The sequence below is a fragment of the Malania oleifera genome, chromosome 8 (assembly GCF_029873635.1).
Source record: "Malania oleifera isolate guangnan ecotype guangnan chromosome 8, ASM2987363v1, whole genome shotgun sequence".
Classification (NCBI taxonomy): Eukaryota; Viridiplantae; Streptophyta; class Magnoliopsida; order Santalales; family Ximeniaceae; genus Malania; species Malania oleifera.
Genome location: NC_080424.1, coordinates 103,547,244 through 103,571,572, shown reverse-complemented (window position 1 = coordinate 103,571,572; position 24,329 = coordinate 103,547,244). Strand labels below are relative to the sequence as shown.

General features: G+C 35.8%; 1 protein-coding gene across 2 annotated transcripts; it reads right to left on the bottom strand.

The window, feature by feature from the left end:
* Positions 1 to 10,392: 10,392 nt before the first annotated feature.
* Positions 10,393 to 22,621, bottom strand: LOC131161447 (E3 ubiquitin-protein ligase CIP8). Of its 2 annotated transcripts, none has more exons than XM_058117197.1 (2): positions 21,068 to 22,621; positions 10,393 to 11,091 (listed from the first exon to the last, which is right to left on the bottom strand). In XM_058117197.1, exon 1 carries the CDS (start codon positions 22,148 to 22,150, stop codon positions 21,077 to 21,079), a length of 1,074 nt encoding a protein of 357 aa, XP_057973180.1. In that variant the 5' UTR covers positions 22,151 to 22,621; the 3' UTR covers positions 10,393 to 11,091; positions 21,068 to 21,076. The 2 variants fall into 2 exon arrangements, with proteins under 2 accessions (XP_057973180.1, XP_057973181.1); XM_058117198.1 differs by lacking the exon at positions 10,393 to 11,091 and adding an exon at positions 20,636 to 20,837.
* Positions 22,622 to 24,329: the final 1,708 nt, after the last annotated feature.

Genomic DNA, 24,329 nt, shown 5'->3' with positions numbered 1-24,329 from the left:
CAGAAATATTGGTTTTTACACCTATCTGATGCATTATGGGCTTACCGCACTACTTACAAGACTATTCTTGGAATGTCTTCGTATCGACTTGTCTATAGGAAAGTGTGTCATCTACCTGTTGAACTAGAGCATAAAGCTTATTGGGCTGTTAAAGCCCTTAACTTTGATATTAGTGCTACAGGTCTTCAAAGGAAGTTACAATCATCAGAAATAGAAGAGTTGAGGAACGATGCCTATGACAACTCCAGGATTTACAAAGCTAAACTAAAAGCGGCACATGATAAGAAGATCCTAATGAAATATTTTGAGCCAAGGCAACGAGTGCATCTATATGATTCCCGTTTGCATCTCCATTCTAGAAAGTTGAGATCCCGCTGGACCGGTCCATTTTTTGTGAAACAAGTATTTCCCAACGATGCTGTTGAAATTGAAGATCCAAAATATGGGAGAATTTTCAAAGTTAATGGAGAACGATTGAAGCATTTTGTGGAGCGCTTAGACCAACCTGAGGAGATCACTTTGGTGGCTCCTATCTACCTTAATTAATCAAGTTTTATCTTTCTATACTATAGTTTTTATTTTATTTTATTTGTTTTATTTTATTTTATTTTCTTTTGTGTGTTTTTATTTTAGTTCCTCTGGTATCTCCTTACATGCCTAGTTCTTATACAACACCATTGCTATATTTGGTGACAGTGAGGACACTGTCAAATTTAGGTTGGGGATGGTGGCATATTCATGCACGTTTGCACATTTGCACTTATATTTTTGGTAATTCTTGTGTAAACAAGTGTACATTGCATATTTGAACGGATTGACTTGGAATCTTAGCTATGATACCCCGTGGAAGAAAGGCTTAAAAAAGGATTTGATGTTACTACCATATCAACAAGGTGCACCTTTCTTTTCAAGAGTCTTCCCATAAGAATTCTGTGGTTAAGCATGCTTGGTTTGGAGTAATCTTGGCATGGGTGACCTTCTGGGAAGTTTTCTCAGGAAGTATGTGAGTGAGAACAAAACACATTGAAAATACATGCGTTGGTCTGTGAGGCCAGTCATTAGTCCGATAAAACCCACCCCCCTTGTTGTCTGGTCCAAGTGGAGGACGAGAGATGTAATGCTCCCTAACAGACTCATGTTAGGGCATTACAAAATGGTATTAGAGCAATTACCCAGTCAAAAATGTGATGAGATTCACATCGCTTGGGTTTGGAAATGTGGGTTCGCAACGAGGACGTTGCGTTTTGTAAGTGAGGGAGAATGTGATACCTCGTGGAAGAAAGGTCTAAAAACGAATTTGATGTTACTACCCATATCAACATGGTGCATCTTTCTTTTCGAGAGCCTTCCCATAAAAACTCCACGGTTAAGCGTGCTTGACTTGGAGTAATCTTGGGATGGGTAACCTTTTGGGAAGTTTTCTTAGAAAGTGTGTGAGTGAGAACAAAATACATTGAAAATGACACATATTGGTCTGTGGGGACAGTCATTAGTCCGATAAGGCCTGCCCCCCTATTGTCTGGTTCAGGTGGAGGAGGAGAGACACAATGCTCCCTGATAAACTCAGATTGGGGCGTTACATTAGCAGTTCTATACATATATTTTGGTCCAAATATTTGATTTTAGTCAAATTTTCTATCTTGATTATTAGAGAATAACTTCTAAAAATTTTATCCGTACATTGCTAGGTTATATGGTAAAATGGATGTTCATTGTATATAGTTGAAAAAATTACCATGGTTAAGTTTATTTTCCTTTTAAATTCACACATCTTTGGTGAGTAAGTGGAGAGGATGAGAAAACAGCTTATGAACTTTCATTGATTTGTTGGATTGGTTAATTGCTGCTAGGAATGTCAATACGTGATGCTTATCAGCCGAGGGATGATATTGGTCAAAATGAGGATTTGTTTTATTAATGAGCCTAGATAACATGAATATTCTTTATCCTTAAGAATATCATGGTAAGAATTGTTATTTTATTTTGATTGTATTTGTTCTTCCAATGATCCCGAAAAAAAAAAAAAAAAAAAAAAACATATATGAAAAAAAAAATTTGTAAAAAAAAAACAAAGAAAAGGAGGGAAAATGTTGAAAAAAAATGTTTATTGAGATCTATAAAGTCTTCTATCATTTATAGACAACGATCTTAGTTTTCTCTTTCTTTATAAATAATTTTCTCACTGGGCTCTCTTACTTGTATTATTCTCATAATAACCTATTGAAATCTTGAAGCTAGTAGTAAGATGGGTGAGTTCTATAGCAGTTAGTTTTCCTATCTTCTTATCAATGTTAGTTTATTCGTCTGTCCTTAATTGTAACCTTTTCTAGAGTGTTTGTCTGTTTTCCAACTCCATGAGTGAACATCTAACCCCGCAAATTAATATTTGTACCTATGAGGATATGGAGTTGAGACTTTTTCATGGTTAATTTTTCAACGTTATATGTATTATGGTATGTAGTAAGAGCAGTTTGGGCCTAGTACACACACACAATTTCAGAAGTTGAAATCAAAATAATCTTATTAGCACTTGTGATCTTACCGATATTTTGATCCAAAATACTTTTATAGTTTTACTTATTTTATTTCGATCTTATCATTGTGTTGTGTATCATGTTTATGCTTGAATTGCTAAGGATTAGCAATAAGCTGGTTGGGGGTTGTGATAATAGTCTAAAAATTCAATATTTTCATACACTTCATAAGACTTTACTCATACTTTTGGTCAAATTTTAAACTCATGTCACAACTTTAATTTGTATCAATTTTAATTGTAAAAATAAGACTATGCATACATGTTTAGGTTGTCTTGAGTATTATTCATAAAGTAGAGTATTTATGTAGTGTATTTGTTGTGTGCAAGTGGAAAAAAAAAACACGTGAAAGAAAAGTCAATAATTTCAGTTTGCTTACCTACTGGGTAGCAGTCAATATTTTGAACATATCTAAAGTTGTAGACCTCAAATTGAGTTGATATATTATATCTAGAAGGACAAGACATATATCTGCAAATTTTATGTTTTGAATAATTTCAAATTCGATGTACATATAGGTGAAATATAACAATCAATCTGAATGAAGACAAGTCAACAATGCTGGCCGCGCGCAGCTTGCTATTTTGGACATATCTGGAGCAAACCTTGAATGAAGATGAAATTTGGTATCTGAATGCCCAAGACATGGGGCTACAACTTTCATGTTTTGACCAGCTCCCAATTCCATGTGTAAATGGGTAAAAATGAAGCAATCTAGTGGAAGTTGATAAAATTCTAGGTTGTGTTCAAACTTGTGTTCACACTTGCATAAGGTGCTTGTGATGCCTATAAAAGGAAACCTTGGGAGAGCTCTAGGGACATGAAATTCTGACCATTCTTCTCCCAAAATTTTTGTAGAACTTCTCTCTCAAGTTTGTGAGATGAATTGTAAGTTAGGCCAGATTTCTTAACAAGGCTAGAAATGAACCTTTATGTGTAGTATTTCTACTTCTCTACTTTGATTCAAATTAGAGTTTGATAAATGTAATATTTTTTATTATGTATGAAGCTCTTTATCATTTTCAGTTTCATTTAAACTAAAGATTATGGTTATCAAGTTTGTATAAATTCAGTTATGTTTTCTTTATGCGATTTCTTTTTAATCATAGTTTTATTTTATAGATTGATCTTTTACTGCAATATTGTCAGTAGATATATTGTCGATTTTGGATAACTTATAAGATAACATCTTATTCTCAAGGAAAAAGAGTTTTATGCATATCAAATACATTTTCTTATCATTTGTTCTTCAAAGAAATACTTTCTGATTGAAGGTTTGGGATGTGAAACTTTCAGTTGAGTTATAAACTTGAATCAAAGTAGGAAATAGATTTACGAAGCAAAGAAGGGATTCTCAATGTCTTGTTATCCTTAACACTTGATTATCTTCAACCTATTTTGTTGTAAGCGCTTCCTCGTAGGATCGACGCCTTAATCTATAGTTCAATAACCACTAGTATATTTTGAGCGTAACCACCATGTAATATGGTTTGAACATTCACAACATATGATTGATTCAAAAAAGGAGAAAAATCTCTTCTGAATACTCTTTTGAATTCATTATTAAAGATATTTTTAAGAGTATTTATGCATACTCCCCTCATAAGCTCTCGAATTTAAATTAAATCAATTAGAGCTTTTGAATGGTTTTGAATGGCTAAGATAGCACTAGATTTCAATCTAAAAGTAGGTACAAATGTCTAAGAAATCTATGCACAAGCAAGTCAAAATGAAAAGTCATTTGAACATGTTCCTCTCACATGCTGCAATGAAACAAAAATGGGCTTACTTCTTTGAAAGAATATTCCTTGAGACTTTTTGGTCATTTAAGCCTAAGAACTCAAAGATAAATTCAAGTTATTGAAAATTAAGAGTATAAGATGGTAATGTTTAGGTTGCATTATTAAGGGAGAGCAGCATTGTAGAATTCAATTGATAAAAATTTTGAATTTTTGGTCTATAACTATATACATCTTATCTTGTTTATGTTTAATTGTTGAGAGCACAACACTAAACACTTACTATTCATTACTTGCTTTATATTTAAACATATTTAATGAAGGGTTTATATTCTCTATTTTGACATGAATTGTTGTAGGCTATACTGAATTGTTGAAAACCATCTGCATAGTTGATGCAGAATGCATGTTGTAAAAAAATTTAGGACACTTGAATGCTAATTATATTGAACAGCATCTACATGGCGGATGCAGACCTTGCGAATTGCATGCTGGTAGTTGTTTAAATTGTTGCATGTTTGGATTGAACACCATTTGCATGGCTAATGCAGAAACTTTGTGAATTGCACGTTGTATAAACAACTAGGTATTTGTAGCATGCTCTTGTGAACTGCATGTTGAATCCTAAATGCTATATGCTATATTGAAATCATGTAAAATCATTGTAGGGTTAATATTATTTGAATTTTCCTAAAATGCACTAAATCATATATATGTTTCCAATCCTAGGAAAAGCTAGTTCATGAACACCATTTAGTCTAAGCCATATTTTCTGAACTTTATTTAGAACCTAAATGGCTAATCATGTTGTTTTAAATTCAATATTACATGCCTTGATTAAAGTCCATGAACTAAGTAAAGACATGACATTGGGGAACTTTTTATTTCTCACACACTCATTAAGTCTTTCAAGTTGTGTCATTTTCATGTTGAACCCCAACTGCACAATTATTGCATAATTATTGAGAATAGCCTTGATTGGCTATCGTGTGCTGAATGGAATGCAATATGCAATAACTATGTGCTGGATGTTTAAAATATACTGAATGATAAATGTATGATAAATTATTTGATAAATGAACATCATCCTTGTCTGAACATGCATTTATGTGTGCATAAGAATATACAGGGAAGATGAGCTCCATCCTTAGAGAAAAGAATTTAACCTACCTTAAGGATTCACATGTATCACATTATCATTGTTTTTGCTTTGGAGTCCTAAAGCTCTTCTGAAAACCAAGAACATCATATCCTATTTTCTTTGTGGATCTATGAATTTGATATGGATTGTTCTTGTGATTTATGAACACCTTGCAGGACTTAATTTTAGTTTTCTCACACATGTGTTTTTTATAGGAATGACTTTATTGGTTGGACAAAGATAGCTTAATCATTATCCAGTAGAATTATTTTTAAAGGCCTAAACCAATTGTTTATACTGTTCAACATTAAATGAATTCTCACATGTGGTATCAATATGAGTGGTTAATAGCATCTAAGCTAGTACTCAGATCAAAAGGGGGAACTTTGAACTTAAAATTTCTTTTCTTTTTTTTTTCCGCTCACCCATCCTCTGGCTTAGATTTCTTTTAAAAGCTTACTGTGGCATGCATGTTTAAGCATAATGATGTTTTTGCACACTAAATCTTAGGTGGAACTATGGTGCTTAGGCACAATTACTCTAAGCCCTGCCATATGATCTTGCATTAAACTTTTTGATATTTAGGATATATATATATAGTCGCTCATTGTGGTTGAAGTATGAATTCTGACTTGATAAATGTTCAAATATTTACCATAAAAATAGAGCTTGCTTGAACTTTATCTTGAATTTACTTTGAAATTTACAAGCAAGCATAGTCCCCCTAGTACTTGTTGATAATATCAAAAGGGGGACTATTTTTTATAAAATGAAAATTTTTATGGCAAGAAATGAACTTATAAAAGCTACATCTTATCTCTTGGTTCAAGCTTACAAACTAAAAGGCATTCATGACATATGCTACTTGAAAATTTTCTGAAATTCAATTTTTGTCATGAAGTTCAAAAATTCAAGGGCTCTGATGTTTAGCCCTTTTGCTGAAGACAAAAAGGGGAGAAGTTGTTGAGCAAAATTATCATAATTCTTTTACAATTGGTATCCTCCAGCCTTTTGTTATTCAAAAATGAAAATGATTTCAAGAACTTATTGTGACTTTGTTATCTGAATATTTTTTTTCAATGTCAACTTCATATACAAAATGCACATTGAACCAAACTGAACTCAAATTGATCAACTTAAAGATTCAGAAGTCTTCATTTTGAATATGCTTAAATTATATCGTCTATTATTAAAGTATGCATATTGTAAGGGAGAACCTTGTCAGTCTGGCCTCATTTTGCTCATATGTTTGTCATCATCAAAAAGAAAGAAATTGTTGACTTTTTGAGTCTTATCTCGTTTTGATAATGACAAAGCACGGCATTTTATTTGTGCGTTTAGTATTTGAACAAATTAAGTTTCAAAAAGCACAGATGACGAATGAAAAATAGAAGCCTTGAAGTACCTAAACGATCACATCTTCTGGCGCATTCCATGAATTTGTGAAGAGCAAAAGCTTGAAGACTTTATATTTTTCAATTGTAATATTTATAAATTTAAATTGTGCATGCATGATCATATGATTTGAATTGAAGCTCTCAAAACAACCATAACCTTAGAATGAGCTTAGGAACTCCAACCTTTTATGAAAAACCTTTTACTTATAAAGTAACTTACCCAAAAGGTTTAAAATGATTTTGAAATCAAAACAATGGCAAAAACATCATTTGGACAAGTTTAAATCAACATTAGACTCAATATAATTCATATACACTTGTCCTAGCATGTTTTAAGTCATTAGAAGGCTCATTGGTATGGAAAAATAGGGGATTCGTCAACTAATGCATAGCATTCGTCGAATAATGTAAATTGGTAGCCTTATCGAGTTTCTGCCTAGGTCACTCGTCAACGAATGGGCTCAACTCATCAACTAATGATAATTGAGTCGTTGACGAAAAATTCTAATAGCCAAATATGTTTTTCTGCCCAGGTGACTCGTCGACAAAACGTAGCGACTCGTCAACGATTGGATTGCACTCGTCGACGATTCGTATCTGAAGCTGAACACCAACGGCCATAAAACGGCTAATTTTCAAAATAAAATAATATTTTCACTCCCCAACGGTCATATAACGGTTATATCTCTAATTTGCCAATAAATATCAACCCAAAACAATTGGAGAATGTTAGGAAATTATGTTGGGGGGGGGGGGAGATTAGCATGTGGCAAAGGAGAGAAAAGAGAGAAAAAAGGGGGGAAAGGGACCCCTCGCTTCCAAAAATCGTGGCTTCGAAGAAACCCTGCTAGAAAATGAAGAAGAAGAATGGGGGCTGCGCCAAATGGCATTGTACCCCTCCCTGGCTTATATTTTTAAAATTTTAAAAACAACCAAAATAACGTCATTTTGTTAAGTGAGCAAGTGCACGTGGGGGACACTCATGGGCATGTGCACCTTTTTTTTATTTTAACTTTCTTTATTTTTACTCAAAGAACAAAATGAAATTGTTTTACACGTGTGCTCGCATGCGTGTGCGCATACCCCACGCTACCCCCCCCCCCCCCCACACACACACACACACACAATTATCTTCACTAAAATTAAGGTTCTGAAGCTAGCTCCTTAAATAGGTTGTGACCTGTGGATGTAGCCCAACTTGGGCTCAAGTAATGTTTTACTTGATAGTTCAAAATTTGGTAAAATCAGAAATAACTGAACCAAACCGCAAAGGTGATGGTTTGGCTTGTTCATAAACCAAAGGCAAACGGTTCGGTTTTGGTTCAATAGGTCTAAAAATCGAGGAGTTCAGTTGGGTTGACGATTTTGGCCAAAACCGAATCGAGTCGTGTACACCCCTAGCCATGGAGCTTGTGACCAATTGGGAATCCATTCAAGTAGTAACAACGATCCACAGTGTGAGTTGTGCCCTCCCAATACGAACATAGCAGAGATTTTCTAGTGCCTTGTGACTTGGAATGAGAGAATGACCACTGTCTGTGTTGTCGTTGAGGATCAAATTGTGATTCTTTAGAGTTGTCATAAGTTTTGATACTCATGGCATGAATGAGATCAGAACCCTTAGCATCAGTAAGTTTTCACTGCTTTTCATCTTCACATAGAAGTGAATACGCCTTTTTAACAGTTGGTAAAGGGTGCATTAACATGATTTGCCCTCACACAGCAGAGTATGTCTCATTCAATCCCATAAAGAATTATCCCAGTTGAATCCTTTCCTCTTTTTCTTTTAGATCTTTTTGTCCTCCATAAGTATATGTGATTGAAGGATTGCAAGTAGTTAGCTCATCCCACAACATTTTCATCTTTGTATAGTAAGAAAAAATTAAGTCTTGATTTTGTTTCAAATCACCTTGGGAGAATCGTTCTTGAAGATCTATCAAGATCTCTTAATGTGTTTCAGCATAGAGTATGCTGTTTGTAAGCTTCTAACTTAGAGAGTTAAATATCCAAGAAAGCACCATATTGTTGCAGCACTGCCATAAAGAGTAATTTAGATCGTTTCATCTGAGGTGGCAATTGTTCCTTTGATGAACCCCAATTTGTTTTTAGCACCGAGACTTACCAGCATAGATCTCTTCCACATAGCATAATTGGTTTCATTTAAGACTTTTAGAACAAGAATCATGACAGGATGATCAGAAGGATGGAGACAAAAAATGATCTGCAGAATTAATCGTAGATGTAGCCATAGTGTGATCAAAGTAGGCGAAAATGATTTACAAAGGCAACAAGATCATTGCTCTATACCATGATAAAAATAAGTTTCCGAAAAAAAAACAATTGTATCTCCCATTCATATTTTTACAATCAAAATGGACTGCTATATGTAAGTTTACAAGAGTAAATCAAGATCCTAACAAATCACCTAAATATATACAGGAAACTAATTCCCTTAATTGAAGGGATTACAAATCACCTAAATATCTCTCAATTTCTAAAATTAAGCTAATGTAATCTTAACAAATGGTAAAAGATCAAACCTTTAATTTGAATATAGAATTTTCTTTTGTTATTGTTCACTTAACCAAACTACCCGAGGGTAACCGATCAAACCAATTCCTCTTACCCATTTTCCTCCCACACTACCTCTTCCTCTTTCTTCTTTCCCTTTCTCACAAATGCAATCGCTTCTACCACACTTTAGCTTTGTAACTCCAATCCATGGAGAATTGTATGTTATCCATAAAATGGAATCAGAAATTCTAGACAACCCATAATTTTTCTGTGTTTTCTGTGTTTTGGGATAGGCATGAGAGAACAGATCCAGTATAGGACCACACTGGGAAACATGTTTTTTGCTCCAACCATATCTTCATAACCATCATTCAAAATGTATGGCCTTCCATTCATGCAAAAACACCATGAAAACATTCATTATCCAATGCAAAAAAGAGAGAGAGTTGCCAAGAAAAATACAAAAACTAGTCGTGGACTTGCGGTCTATAGGATCTCCAGCCCAATCAAATTCAGAATAAGCACGAAATTCTAAAGTAGATGTAGAAGAGATTAATAGACTCTAATATAATATCCCTCTGATATAATGTAAGAGACAGGTAACAGTAGCCTAATGGATCGTAGTGGAAGAGGAGACAAATTGACTAACAATATGAACCACATATGTAATATCAGGTCGAGTGATGGAGAGATAAACCAAACTGCCAATAATAGTACGGTATAGAGTTGGATCCGCCAATGGAACCTCATCAGAAGAGGTATAATAAACATTAAGTTCAAGAGGAGTTTCTACATTTTGAGTATCAATAAGACAGACTTTTTGAATGACATCTGCTGCATATTTAGACTAAGAGAGGAGTTAACCTTTAGGAGAATAGGCTACCTCAATGCCAAGAAAGTCTCCCCGAGACCCTAAATCTATCATTTCAAAGTGGTAGTGCAGCTCTGATTTCTACTTTGCAATTTATCTATATCATCCCCTATTAAAATCATATCATTTACATAAAGAAAGAGAATAATACGCCCAACAGATGTAAAACTAGTAAATAAGGCAGAATCACGATCACTTGAGTGGAAGCCAAAAGAACAAAACATTTCAGAAAACTTCTCAAATCAAGCCCTGGAAACTTGTTTAAGATCATACAAAACTTTTCTCAGTCTACATACCTCCCCTAGATGATGAGGAACACTAGGGAGTGGAGACATAAAAACTTCCTCTTTGAGATCCTCATTTAAGAAGGCATTTTTTACATCTAACTGTGAAAGGTTCCACTGGTTAATAGAAGTTACTGCAATAAAAGTACGTACGTATGTCATCTTAGCAACTGTTGCAAATGTCTCCTCATAATCAAAATCAATTTTTTAAGTGAATCCTTTTGCAACCAAATGGACTTGGTATCTTTCAACAAAACCATCAGACTTAGTTTTGATCTTGTAAACCTAGCGACGTCCCACTACCGTTTTACCAGGAGAAAGAGGTACCAACTCCCACATGCTAGTCTTATACAAAGCAGCAAGTTCTTCATTCAAAGTATGTTGTCAAAGAGGGTCAAGATTTGCTTTCTTATAGGAAGCAGGCTCACAAAGGGAATGAAGAGAAACTGAAACAGGAGCAAAACTTGAAGAATAACAAGAATGAGACGTAAGAACATATGAATCAAAATGAGACGGGGGCTTACGAAGTCACATTGGATAACAAGAAGATGCAAGATCCACATGATCGGAAGATGAAGAGGCATCGGCCAAGGAGGATGGGGGCTTTGTACCTGCAGAAGAAAATGAAGGACAAATAGAAGACTCTGAATCAATATCACAAGTAAATGGATCAATATTTACAAGGTCGGACTCATTTAAGATGCTAGAACTTGTTGGAATAGAGAAGAAAGAAATGTGTTCAAAAAAGACGACGTAACGAGAAACATAAAGCTTTTGTGTTTTCGGATCATAACAACGATATCCTTTTTGTCTATCACCATAACCAAAAAACACACATAATTGAGTCATAATATTTCAATTATTTTACACGATAATTCACATAAATGACAGTTTTGCTCACTTGTAAATGATGAAATTAGGTCTTGAAGATAAAAAACACGTTTAAATCCGATTCTTAAGAAATCACTGTGTTTTCCCTTTATTAGCTATGTTCTTAAGATATGAACTGGTTATAAAATGTTTGGAACTTGTGTAATACTAAAACACAGCTTAATGCTTAAATTATCAATATATTTTATTTTATTTCCCAAAACACAGTTTACTATTTCTTTTCTCTTCAGGTTAAAATGGAAACAGAAATTTATTCCAATCCCAAATAGTAGGGGCTCTCGTAGCATTTAACGAACTTGAGGGGCCCTTGCAGCATTTCAAGAAATTGGAGATGCAACCAACCCAACCCACCCCCGCCCCCCCCCCCCCCCCCCTTCCCTCCCTCCCTCCCTCTCTTTGCGCATGTGCCAAATTTATTGGGAAAATTTGCAGCTGGAATAGAAAATTGAGCGGATGCATATGCAATCCATTGGGGGAAGATTTGGCTGGGAGAAGGGAAGAAAAGGGAGCACGCAACATCAATTTCAATTTGGATTGGGTGGTTCATAGATTTCTTGAGCCGAGCTCCAGCGCCCACTACTTCTTCCTCCTCCATTCTTCCAATTTTTCTTCAATTTCTGGGTTGGATTTCACGCGCACAGCACTCATGACCAGCAGCTTCGGCAGCCCACAGTGCACGCACGGCCAGCAAGCACACAATAGCTTCGACAACCCACGCAACAGCAAATTTCGGCCATCAAGAAAAGCCCACGCAGCAGCAGATTTTTCACACGGCCAGCAGATTTTTCACACAGACAGCAGCAGATTTCGGCCACATCAGGAACAGCCCACAGAGCACCAGATTTTTCACACGGCCAACAGATTTTTCACACGGACAGCAGTGGATTTCGGCCATAAGGAATAGCTCGGGACAGCAGCAGTTCGGCACGGCACAGCATCCATGGCCAGCAACAGCAGCTCACCCACGGCCAGCAGCAATAGCTCTTCCATGAAAAGCAGCAGCAGCTCCTCCACACGGCCTGCTCAACAGAAATTCAACCACCCATTCTTTTTTTCCCTTTGCATCTTGTCTTCTCTAAATTTGGTTTTTAATTTGGGTTTGAAATTTAGAACATGGCTGAATAGGAAACCAATCTGTGTTTCATTTAATTTTGCAACTCTTAAATTGTTTATTTAATTTTCTACATTTTTTTTTTTTTTTCAACTTCACACAACGTGTCTGAAAAAATGCCCCTTAGAGTATAAGCATTATACTTAATCATTTATTATTGGAAATAGGTGGTTTTGATGATGTCGATGATTATAGTTTAGCTCCTTGAGCAACGATAACCAGAATTCATTCAACACACGTCCTCAAATTCCTCCAATTTAGGGGCAAGAGTAATGTTAGTGCCAAAGGCATCGGAGCATAAATCCTAAACTTATTATGTAACTGTGTTCTGCTGCCACATTTGGATTTATAAACATGCTACATTTAAAATTAATTTAGTTCATTGAGTACACATTTTATCATTCTCATACATAATAAGAACAAACCATCATTGGGTAATGCCCAAAAACCTCGTTTCACTGTAAATAACATTTTAATTAATCGTAGTGCTTAATTCTCCCTTATTTTTTATAATAGTTAAATTTGGAACTTAAACAAACCATTCCATGTGAAAATGATTTAGGGACTTCCCTAATACTACTTGGTGACACTCTTATACTTTGGAGTTATTCTCTAAGGTTTTTAAAGTGAGTCAACACACATAGAGGATCATGCAGACAACTTAGAACGCTCAGTATGAGGACGAAGAAGAAAGCATGTGCAACCAAATACTCTAGAACCTTGTCGTACAATTTCTCATAAGGAGATACTCCCAAAGTAAGAGCGATAAGAATTTTGTGAATCGAATATGTGGCAGTGAGTACTGCTTTTCCCCAGAAAACTTTGGGAGCATTATTAGAAAGGAGAAAGATCGAATTGTCTCAATGATGTGCCTATGTTTTCTTTCAGCCATACCATTTTAGCTCAAGAATGTCTGTTCACAATGATTGATGTATTGTGCCATCAAAGTTGAGTAGGGGGAAAAACTCAGTAGAATTATATCCCCCCCCCCCCTCCCAAATCGCACTTGAAACACTTCATGACGGCTGAATATTGTGTTTGAACCAAAGCACGAAACATTTTATAGATGCTAATGAAATCAAAACGTTTCTTCATAAGATATATCTAATAAAAACGAGTATAATCATCAATGAAAGAAACATAATATCAAGATCTTCCCTTTGAGGTAGTAGGAGTTGGTCCCTAAACATCAGAATGAATTAGATCAAATGGTGCAAGAGATACTGATGTACTTTTATTAAAGGATAAAGTAGAGAATTTTGCAAGCTTACAACCACTACAATCAGAAAGATCATGAGAAGATAAATTTTCTAATACTCCTGTGGAAGCCAAAAATCTCAATCGAGAACTAGAAACATATCCAAGGCGTGAATGTTATAAATAAAAATTAGAAGAATTTGAACTCAAACAAAATGAAGACAAATCAACACTACAACCAGCAAATTCTTTGACCCGAAGCTCTTCCAACACATATAATCCCCCCTTCCTATGGCCTATCCCAATCAGCTTCTTGGAATGTGGATCCTGCAACTACCCTACAATAATAGATAGTGTAGGCAAAGTGAGATACAACTCTTCTGATGATATAGTGGCTACAGTGTGATAATGTCTAGGCTTCGAAGCCCGTTGTTGTCCCTTAATAATAATGGACAATGAGTTTTCCAATAACCCTTCTACTTGCAAAAACTACACTTATCAATGACAACTTTCTGACGTCAATTTTGACCATTGGAAGATTGCTTAGATGAGACAGCCAAAACAGTCTTGAATAGGAACTGGGAGAAGACCTTTACCCACATGTGACTTGAGACGCACTTCCCTTGCCATTATTTCACTAACAACTGAATTAACAAAGGGAAGAAGGCTCCAATGAAGGATAAAAACATGAAGTGCCTCAAATTCATCTCGAAGTGGCATCAAAAACTGAATAAGTCATTGTTCATCTCTATAAGTGCAGTAAGACTTATTCAAACTAAGATCTGCAGGTTTAGTTAGTGTCAATTCATCCCAAAAACTAGTCATAAGAGTGTTAAAATGTTGAATACTTTGATCTTCTTGCCTTACTGCTCTAATATTCATCTCTAACTGATATCATTAAACAAAATTGGATTGCGTGTATAATTTTGCTAATTAATCTCAAACTTGCTTAGTTGTAGAAAATTTAGCTAGCTGCACACCAATGGACTAATCAACGTAATTATCAATCCAGGCAATAATTTTGGAATTATTCACCTCCCAAACGATTAACAATTTTATATAATTCTCTTTCTTGCCATCAGAGTGGATATATTCATTTTAGATAAATCCTATATATTATAATATTTTAATTAAGGGACACTTTAGTCTTTGTATCATTACAAGGGTTAGGTTTATTCATTTGTCTCATTAGTGCTAAATTAAATGGAAATAATTATTCATATTGGGCATATGTTATGAAAAATTTTTTGATTGGGAAAAAAAATTGTGGAGATATGTTTCTGGTAATGTGTCTATGCCCTCTAATAGCAAGAAAGAGAATTATATAGAATTTTTAACCGTTTGGGAGATGAATAATTCCAAAATTATTATCTGGATTAATAATTTTGTTGATCAGTCCATTGGTATGCAACTAGCTAAATTTTCTACAACTAAGCAAGTTTAGGATTATTTAGAAAAATTATACACGCAATCCAATTTTGCTAAAAGATATCAATTAGAGATGGATATTAGAACCGCAAAGCAAGGAAATCAAAGTATTCAACATTTTTACACTCTTATGAATAGTTTTTGGGATGAATTTGCGCTAACTGAACTTGCAGATCTTAGTTTGAATAAATCTTACTCCACTTATAGAGAGGAACAACGACTTGTTCAATTTTTTATGGCACTTCGAGATAAATTTGAGGCACTTCACCATTCTATCCTTCATCCGAGCCCTCTTCACTCTGTTGATTAAGTTATTAGTGAACTAATGACAAAGAAAGTGCGTCTCAAGTCACAAGTGAGTAAAAGTCTTATCCCAGTTCTTACTCAAACTGTTTTAATTGTCTCATCTATGGAATCTTCCAATGGTCAAAATCGACGCCAGAAAGTTGCAATTGATGAATGTGATTTTTGCAAGCAGAAGGGTCATTGGAAAGCTCAATATCCATTATTATTAAGTAAAGAACAACAACAAGCTTCGAAGCCTAAGCAATATCACACTACAGCCACTACATTAGCAAAAGAGTTGTCTCCCATCGCGCCTACACTATCTATTATTGCAGAGCAATTGCAAAAGCTTCTTTCAACTGTCATTAAGCATTTTAGGTGCACTTTTGGGGGGTATAATTCTACTAAGTTTTCCACCCTACTCAATTCTAATGGCACCATACATCAATCATCGTGCACAAACACTCTTGAGCAAAATGGTGTGGCTGAAAGAAAACATAGGCACATCATTGAGACAACTCGATCCCTTCTCTTTTCTAGTAATGTTCCCAAAGTTTTCTAGGGAGAAACAGTTCTTACTACCACATATTTGATTAACAGAATTCCTACTGCTCTTACTTTGGGACTATCTCCTTTCTGAGAAATTGTACGGCAAGGCCTTAAAGTGTTTTCATTTGAGAGTATTTCATTATCAAACTAAGCGTTCTAAGTTGTCTGCACGATCTTCTATGTGCGTGTTTCTTGGTTATGGTGATGGACAAAAAGGATATCGTTGTTATGATCCCGAAACACAAAAACTTTATGTTTTTCGTCACGTCATCTTTTTTGAACACATTCCTTTCTTCTCTATTCCAACAAGTTCTAACGTCTTAAATAAGTCTAACCTTGTAAATATTGATCTATTTACTTACGATATTGATTTAGAGTCTTCTATGTGTTGGGCTTTTGTGGAGCCTAGTTGTGTTTTAATTTGGATGACGACCGGACCTCTATTTAATTAGAAATTTCTATCCTAAGGCTTAATCCATGGAGCGAATGCTTAGGCCGTACTTGTGGGGGTCCGGGGGCAACGGCCCCGGGAAAATTTTGGAGCCCATTCGGAACGGAACCCTAGGCGCAACATATAAAAAGGATTGCTGTCGGATGATTAGGGTTGGAGTGGTTGTACCTGCGAGAGAGCGTGAGGGAGAGCATTGTATCGCCGCACTCTCTATGTTTTCTTCCTAATAATATTGAAATCCCTACAACTCCGTGGACGTGAACCACGTAAATATTGTCTTGTGCGTGTGATTGATTTTTCTTTAGCGTTATTTTTCTCTATTTTGTTTCTCACAGGTTTCAGGAATTTGTACTTTATTCCCAACACTACGTGTCCTTCATTTTCTTCTGCAGGTACAAATCCCCCATCCTCCTTGACGGACTCCTCTTCATCTTCCGATCATGTGGACCCTACATCTTCTCGTTATCCAACGCGATTTCAAAAGTCCCCTTCTCATCTTGATTCATATGTTCTTACGTCTTATTCTTGTTATTTTTCTAGTTTTGCTACTTTTTTAATTTCTTTTCATTCCCATTATGAGTCTGCTTCCTATAAGGAGGCAGTTCTTGACCCTCTTTGGCAACATGCTATGAATGAAGAACTTGTTGCTTTGTATAAGGCCAGCGCATGGGAGTTGGTACCTCTTCCTCTTGGTAAAACGATAGCGAGATGTCGCTAGGTCTACAAGATTAAAACTAAGTCTGATGGTTCTGTTGAAAGATATAAGGTATGTTTGATTGCAAAAGGGTTTACTCAAAAAGTTGGTTTTGATTATGAGGAGACATTTGCACTAGTTACTAAGATAACGTATGTACATACTTTGATTGCAGTAGCTTCTATTAACCAATGGAACCACTCACGGTTAAATGTAAAGAATGTCTTCCTAAACAGGGATCTCAAAGAGGAAGTTTATGTCTCCACCCCTTGGTGTTCCTCATCATCTAAGGGAGGTCTGTAGACTGAGAAAAGCTTTGTATGGTCTTAAACAAGCTCGCAGGGCTTGGTTTGAGAAGTTCTTTAAAGTGCTTTGTTCTTTTAGCTTCCGCTCAAGTGATCATGATTCTGCCTTGTTTACTCGTTCTACATCTGTTGGGTGAATAATTCTCCTTCTTTATGTAGATGATATGATTTTAACTGTAGATGATACAGATGGGATTGCAAAGTTGAAATTAGAGCTGTACCACCACTTTGAAATGAAAGATTTGGGACCCTAATATACTTTCTTAGCATTGAGGTAGCCTATTCTCCTAAAGGTTATCTCCTCTCTCAGTCTAAATATGTCGTAGATGTCGTTCAAAAAGCCCAACTTACTAATACCCAAACTGTAGAAACTCCTCTTAAACTTAATGTTCATTATACCTCTTCTGATGAGGTTCCATTGGCGAATCCAACTCTATATCATACTATTGTCGGCAGTTTGATTTATCTCTCCATCACTCGACCTGATATAACATATGTGGTTCATATTGTCAGCTTATTTGTCTCCTCTCCTAATACGATCCATTGGACTGCTATTCTCTGTATCTTACGTTATATCAAAGGGACATTGTATCAGAGTATATTACTCTCTTCTATATCAACTTTAGAACTTTGTGCTTATTCTGATGTTGATTGGGCTAAAGATCCTACAAACCACAAGTCCACAACTAGTTTCAGTATTTTTCTTGGTGACTCTCTCACTTCTTAGAAAAGCAATAAGCAATCTGTAGTTTCTCATTCTTCTACTAAGACTGAGTATCGTGTCATGGCTTCAACTACTGCTAAAATAATTTGGTTGTGTTGGTTATTTACTGAAATGGGTGTCTTTATTGCTGAACTCACTCCTATGTATTGTGACAACACCAATGCTATTCAAATTGCTCATAATTCTGTCTTTCATGAACACACTAAGCATATTAAAATTGATTATCATCTCACAATCATCATCTTCGCCTTGGTACCATCTCTCTCCCATTCATTTCCAACTAACTTCTTCACAAAATCTCACACTATTTGTTGTTTCCAGTTTCTGCTTGGCAAACTCTCGATGCTTCTTCGTGCGCCATCGTGAGTTTGAGGGGGATGTTAAATAATATCTTATATATTGTAATATTCTAGTTAGAAAGCTTCAAACATGTGACTCAGACAGCTGGTTGAGAGCACATTCTTAGCTATTTCCAAAGAGTTGCCATCCACTCATCCAAGCCTCTGAACCACCTTTATAAATGTCAAACTCAAGAAAGAGTATGCTTAACTCGAAAAATCGTTGAAAATTTCTAAAAGAAGTGGTCTCCATGAAATAGTAGATACTCATCTTTAACATGTGGGAGTCCTATGCAACACTGACTTTCTCTTAGATACCTTAGAAATTCAAACACTCATGCTCCAGACCAAATTACCCTTTGCTCATTCTTAATATTATTATTTGTAATAGTATAACAAGAAAGCACATAATATGTTTATTATAAGTTTAGGAATATTCTGGTAATCTTATTGAAATGAGAGCAGAATACTCTTGCTAAAGGAAAATTGAATTTTATGTATTCCCAATGAGAGAATCGAAAAAAACATTACCCCATTCCCAATCATAAAATAACTAAAACAAACAAACAACGACGACGACGACAACAATAAAAGTAAAAAATTTAAAAATATATATATTTATACCACAAAATACAATGCCATCAATCCATGGATAATATCTATCTTTGATGACAAGAGAAGAATGAATCAAGTGCCTACAATTTAACAAGAGCATCTTAATTACTGAACCTGAACATTTTTTCATCAGATCACACTCTTATTTTTGTGCCATGCACCAACACAAATTCATTAAGAATAATATCTTTCAACCCATCTTGTTAAGAATAGAAAATCTAATCAACAAAGCATATATTTTTCAAGCACAAGACATGGTTTTGTCTAATCAATAAAGGCATAATCTGCTATTGAAACACATATCTTCTTCAAGTTCCAGTTGTGTGAACAGAAAGAAGCACCAAATAAAGTTTTAACATCATTGACAGAAGTCTGCAAGCTCAATGACTATTAGTATATCTCTTCTCAAACTAAATAGAGATGGAGGATTAAATAAAATAGGTCACCTCCATATAACATGTCATCAACATCTAAAAACGATTTTTCATTGAATCTTAGTCAATAAGCCTAAAATTTGATTTGCAAATGAATGTGTAGATAAATAAATGGGTTTACATAACCATAGCCCCCCAAGTCCCCTGCAAATTGCAACACATTGAGCCCATCTATGATCCATCTTATTGGTAAGATTTTGATGGGATCAACTTTTAAAATTTTTCTTGCTCTCAAAAACAAAATTATTGCATTTTCTCTTCCTTACCCCCATACCATCAAAAAAATATTTATAAATCCAAATCAAACATTATCTAAATTACCATAAGATAGTGTTTCGGGGCATGAAATTGGAGAGAGGATTTGAATTTGTGTAAATTCGAAAAAACTAAAATACAATTTTGTACAATGTTTTACCTAAATCCACGCAAGTTAAAATCCAAATTTTGAATTCCGTACTCCCAAAAGAAGGGTAAGGTTCTTTTCTTTTGGGCGCGTGCATCAACTCATCCCATCAATGCAGATAATTTTAAAAAAAAATCTTTTCAAACCCTATACAATCACATTCATCTACATTCTAGAATTAGACAAGAAAAAGTCATTTAATGGCCATTGAAATTTGAATCCCTCAATGAAGGAATCCAATGGAACAACTTTGTCCTGTCCTAAGAAAAATTCAACTCAACTGAAGCATTCATATTAAATTATACATCAGTTCCACCATCACAGTTTATCATCCAATATTGACATTTCTGCATTGAGATTTGATTTCCCAACACACAGAAAACTCAAAATACCATCTTACCACCATATTATTGCTCTTTTCCCTAATATATAAATGAATGTAACAACGCAGAAAACACAAAGTTCCCATGCCATTGAAGCTTGGAGAGGGCGTGATGTAAAGACTCTTACCTCCATACTAGGACATACAATTTTCATAGTTTGAACTTACAACCTTCGGGCTTGGACTTTGGATGTAAAAACCTTATCATTGAGTTAATATATCTCATTGCATAATTCTAGTTTTATAATTTTTAACTCAAGGAGATGGGCAGCATTAGCAATTGCTTTGACAATATTCACAAAACAAGGAGGGTCCGGCGGATGCAATACAGGTCTGAACATGTGTGATGGAAAGCAATTGGTGCTTATGTCCTATATAAATGCCATTTTTCTATTAAATCATTTGTTCATATTTTAGCTGCAGTAAGATATAATAAAACCTGAATTGTGCTGATCCCACAATTCATATGAAACGTGTATGATCACAGAAAAAGAACAACATATATTGGAAAAGAGTCATTCATCTCTTTTCTTCTGTCCCGACGAATTGCCTGTAGCAAACCAAAGCAGCAGCAGATAATGGAGACGATGGAGAATTTAATTGCAAAATAGCAGATAACAAGCTCAAACTGTACGAAATGTTATTTACATTCAGAAGATAAAGGAAACAATTCTAAATTTCTTCAGCTAATCCACAAGTAAAGTGATCAAGCAACCAACAAGTTCACAAAGACAAAAATTTAAAGAGAGAAATAAAACATCACAGAAATTTCAGGCGTACCGGAAGGGATCACCCGATGACGGAATTGCCCCCACGCGAACCCGAAGCTCCGCCATCAAACGCCGTCGTTTTTTTCTTCCTTTCCTCCTCGTACTCTGGATCGTCCGTCGGCAACTCGAACCGACACACGGGGCAGGAGTTTCTAGAACCTAACCACGGAACGATGCAGTCTCCGTGGTACCCGTGCCCGCACGGCAGCTTCCTCGCCGTCTCGCCCACGTTCACAGCGTCCTTACATATCGCGCAAACCAAAACATCCGCCTCCGATGTAATCTCCGCAGTCTGTAACGCTGAGATAGCCGATTTAGACGCCGGAGGGGGCCCTCTCCGTCCGCCGCCGTCGCTCTCCGCCAAGTTCTGCAGCAACGCCTCGTACTCGGCTGCGTCCACGTAATCCTCCGGATTACCAATATACTCTTCAGATTCGGGCATTTCGACGCGCAGTTCGATCGAATTGTCGTCCAGACCCATCAGGATCTCGGCCAAGTCGAGGAAACGGTGCCGCCCGCTCCCGGATCGGGCCGCGAAATCCTGGATCCTGAGGCGGAGCACATCGCTCCGCCTCCGCCGCATGTCCTCCTCTTCGTCTCTCTGGCGATTATCGGATCCGTTCTCATCGGTTTCGTTATCGGATCTATCTTCCCCTTCCTCCTCTTCTTCGTCTTCTGCTTCATTTCTCAATTCAACCTCGCCCGGATCGTCCTCTCCCTCGCCTATGTCCCAGCCGTTGAGCTCAATTCTCAGGAAATCGTCTCCGTGGGCGCGATCCGGCGGCGGAGATGGCGGCGCGTCCTCATCCCGCGCCGCCTGAGCTATTAAGCGGAGGACCTGGAGGAACTGACTCCCGAATGAGGGCTCGTCGATCTGATCGAAGCTCAGCGTGGGCGGGCCGACGGACGGCGGAGATGCCGCGGCGATTGATTCGACGAAGCCGCCCTTACAGTCGAGGCAGATCACGTCGGGCTGATTAGGTAGGGTTTCGACGGAGACTCGCTTCTCGCACCGATGACACCAGTACTGCAGCGTCTCAGCGTCCGATGCGGACGGAGACGGCGTCGGCGTGTGGGAGGGGGCTTCAGCCATGGGCGGTTTCGGATCCGAAGCGGCGGAGGAACCACCACGCGCGGCGAGGCCTGATGATAGAGCGAGGAAGGCGGGGGTAGGTCGGAAACTTCGGAATTTTGGAATAAGTACGAAAAAAAAAAAATGTAGTGTGTTTTCTAAGGTGCTGGTTGTTCGTGAAACGAGGGCCGTCGGATGGGATTAAATGAGATGACTTTGACGATCATCTGAGGTGGGTAGATGAGGGTGGCGTAGGGTTTTTTATGGGCGCTCCAACAGAGTTTAATTTTCTCTTGTGCTATCGGGCCTTTAACAGAGTCGGTTCGTAAGCACGTGATGAGGAGTGGGTTTTGTCGAAAGAAGGTTCATGTGCTTTTTCCGGCCCAAGCCCATTAGGCCATTACTAGTTTCATAATCCCAAATAAATTCTCATTCTGGCTGAGCAATGATTGTGATTGGGCTCAAACAGCCCAATTAATCTAATTAAACATTTTAAAATTCAAAATTTATATTTTAAAATTTTAATAAATTGTTTATATTTTTGGAACATAATTAATAATTACAGTTTGAAATATGTAGAAAATAATTGTGAGGCAAATCATTATGCATATATTATATTAATATTTACATATTTTATGAATAATAAGCCCATAATCCATTTTTAATAAGTCTATAACTAAACTAATCCTAAGGACAAAATTACATTTATGTTAGTGTGATGAGTTTAATAATAGTAATCCTAATATTTGAAAACTCTATTTATTTAAAATGCGATTTCTACGGTGTTCTAATAATACCTTTATATTTTTTGAGTTTAATGTTCTCATTGAGTTTGAAGGTATTTGAATTGGAATTTTATCATTATGTTTCTTTCCTTTGTAACATCGCTCATCTCCTTCCTAACCTGTTTGTTTCTATTCAAATCATTGATCAATCTAACATGAAGGATGTGCTATTTTGGTTATTGCATTCAAGTTGTCTTGTATGTCGTAGGCATCCAATAACTAAATTGATGGATGCTTAACACACTGAATCCTAATAGGAGAGGGTCAACTCGATGTCACCTTTAAGAATTAATTCACCTTCCTTCTATCTAGGCAATTTGAGTGCTTCTACATTCATAATTTTTTTATAGTATACATATATGTCGTAAGCACATATACTTGGCATTCCACTAAAGCTTTTATCTTCTTTTATAGGTTCATCTTCAAATAATAGGCTTAGAAACATTGGTCTTTTGTAATAAGTTCTTGCACTTTTGTTCTTCCAAGAGTTATTGTTTATCTTGTTGATTTCATAATTTCCTTTTTCTCCAAAACTCTTCTCTAAATTATGAATAACTTCTTCTTTAGTTAAGATATTTAAATTACACTTCTTAAACACTTCTTCAATCTTTCCCATAATTTTCTCTTCTTTGGATTCAAATTTAAAATTAATATCAGGCATTGAGAAAGGTTTTAATAAAGGTTATTGTTTGTTAACTTTACTTGATTCCCCTTTTTCGTAAATACTATTAGTTTTAACTTCTGATATTCCTTCTAAAAGATTTTCTATTCGCAGGTGATTGCAACATTTGATTGCCATAATTATTTTGGCTTACTAATTTATCAACTTCATTATTAGTATTTTTAACCTCTTTAAAAGGTGATGCAATAACTTTGTTTCCTTATATGGAATTTTGAAAGAATATTTTGGTGGATGTGTTAAAGATACGTAATTATTATCTAATAACTTTCATTTGTTATTATGAGCAGCATTAATTGTTTGTTTATCTTTTATATATTTGAAAAATAAAATATTTATTTGAATCTTTTGCATTTCTTCTAACCATTCTTCTCTTATTTTCCCCCTTTCTTCCTTATCATATTTTTCAAAAAATTCATCTCAATTCTTTTTATTGAGTTTATGCTTATAATCTTCTCTTAAAACTTCCATGTTTGGTTCAAACTTTTTACTTATAGTTAATAATTTTTTTTTTGACTTTCTTCTTTTAAAGCTTCTCGTTGTTCTTCATCTAAAGCTTGAAACATTGTTGGCGAATCTAATTCTTCATAATAATAACCTTGAGGAACTTCTAGTTCAAAATTAATTCCTTTAAGTTTGTAATACATATTAGGTTCAGTATAAACACTTGAAATATTTTTTCTACCTAAATCTTTTGTTATATTTGATCTTGAAGATTGATCTATGCTTTTGCTTC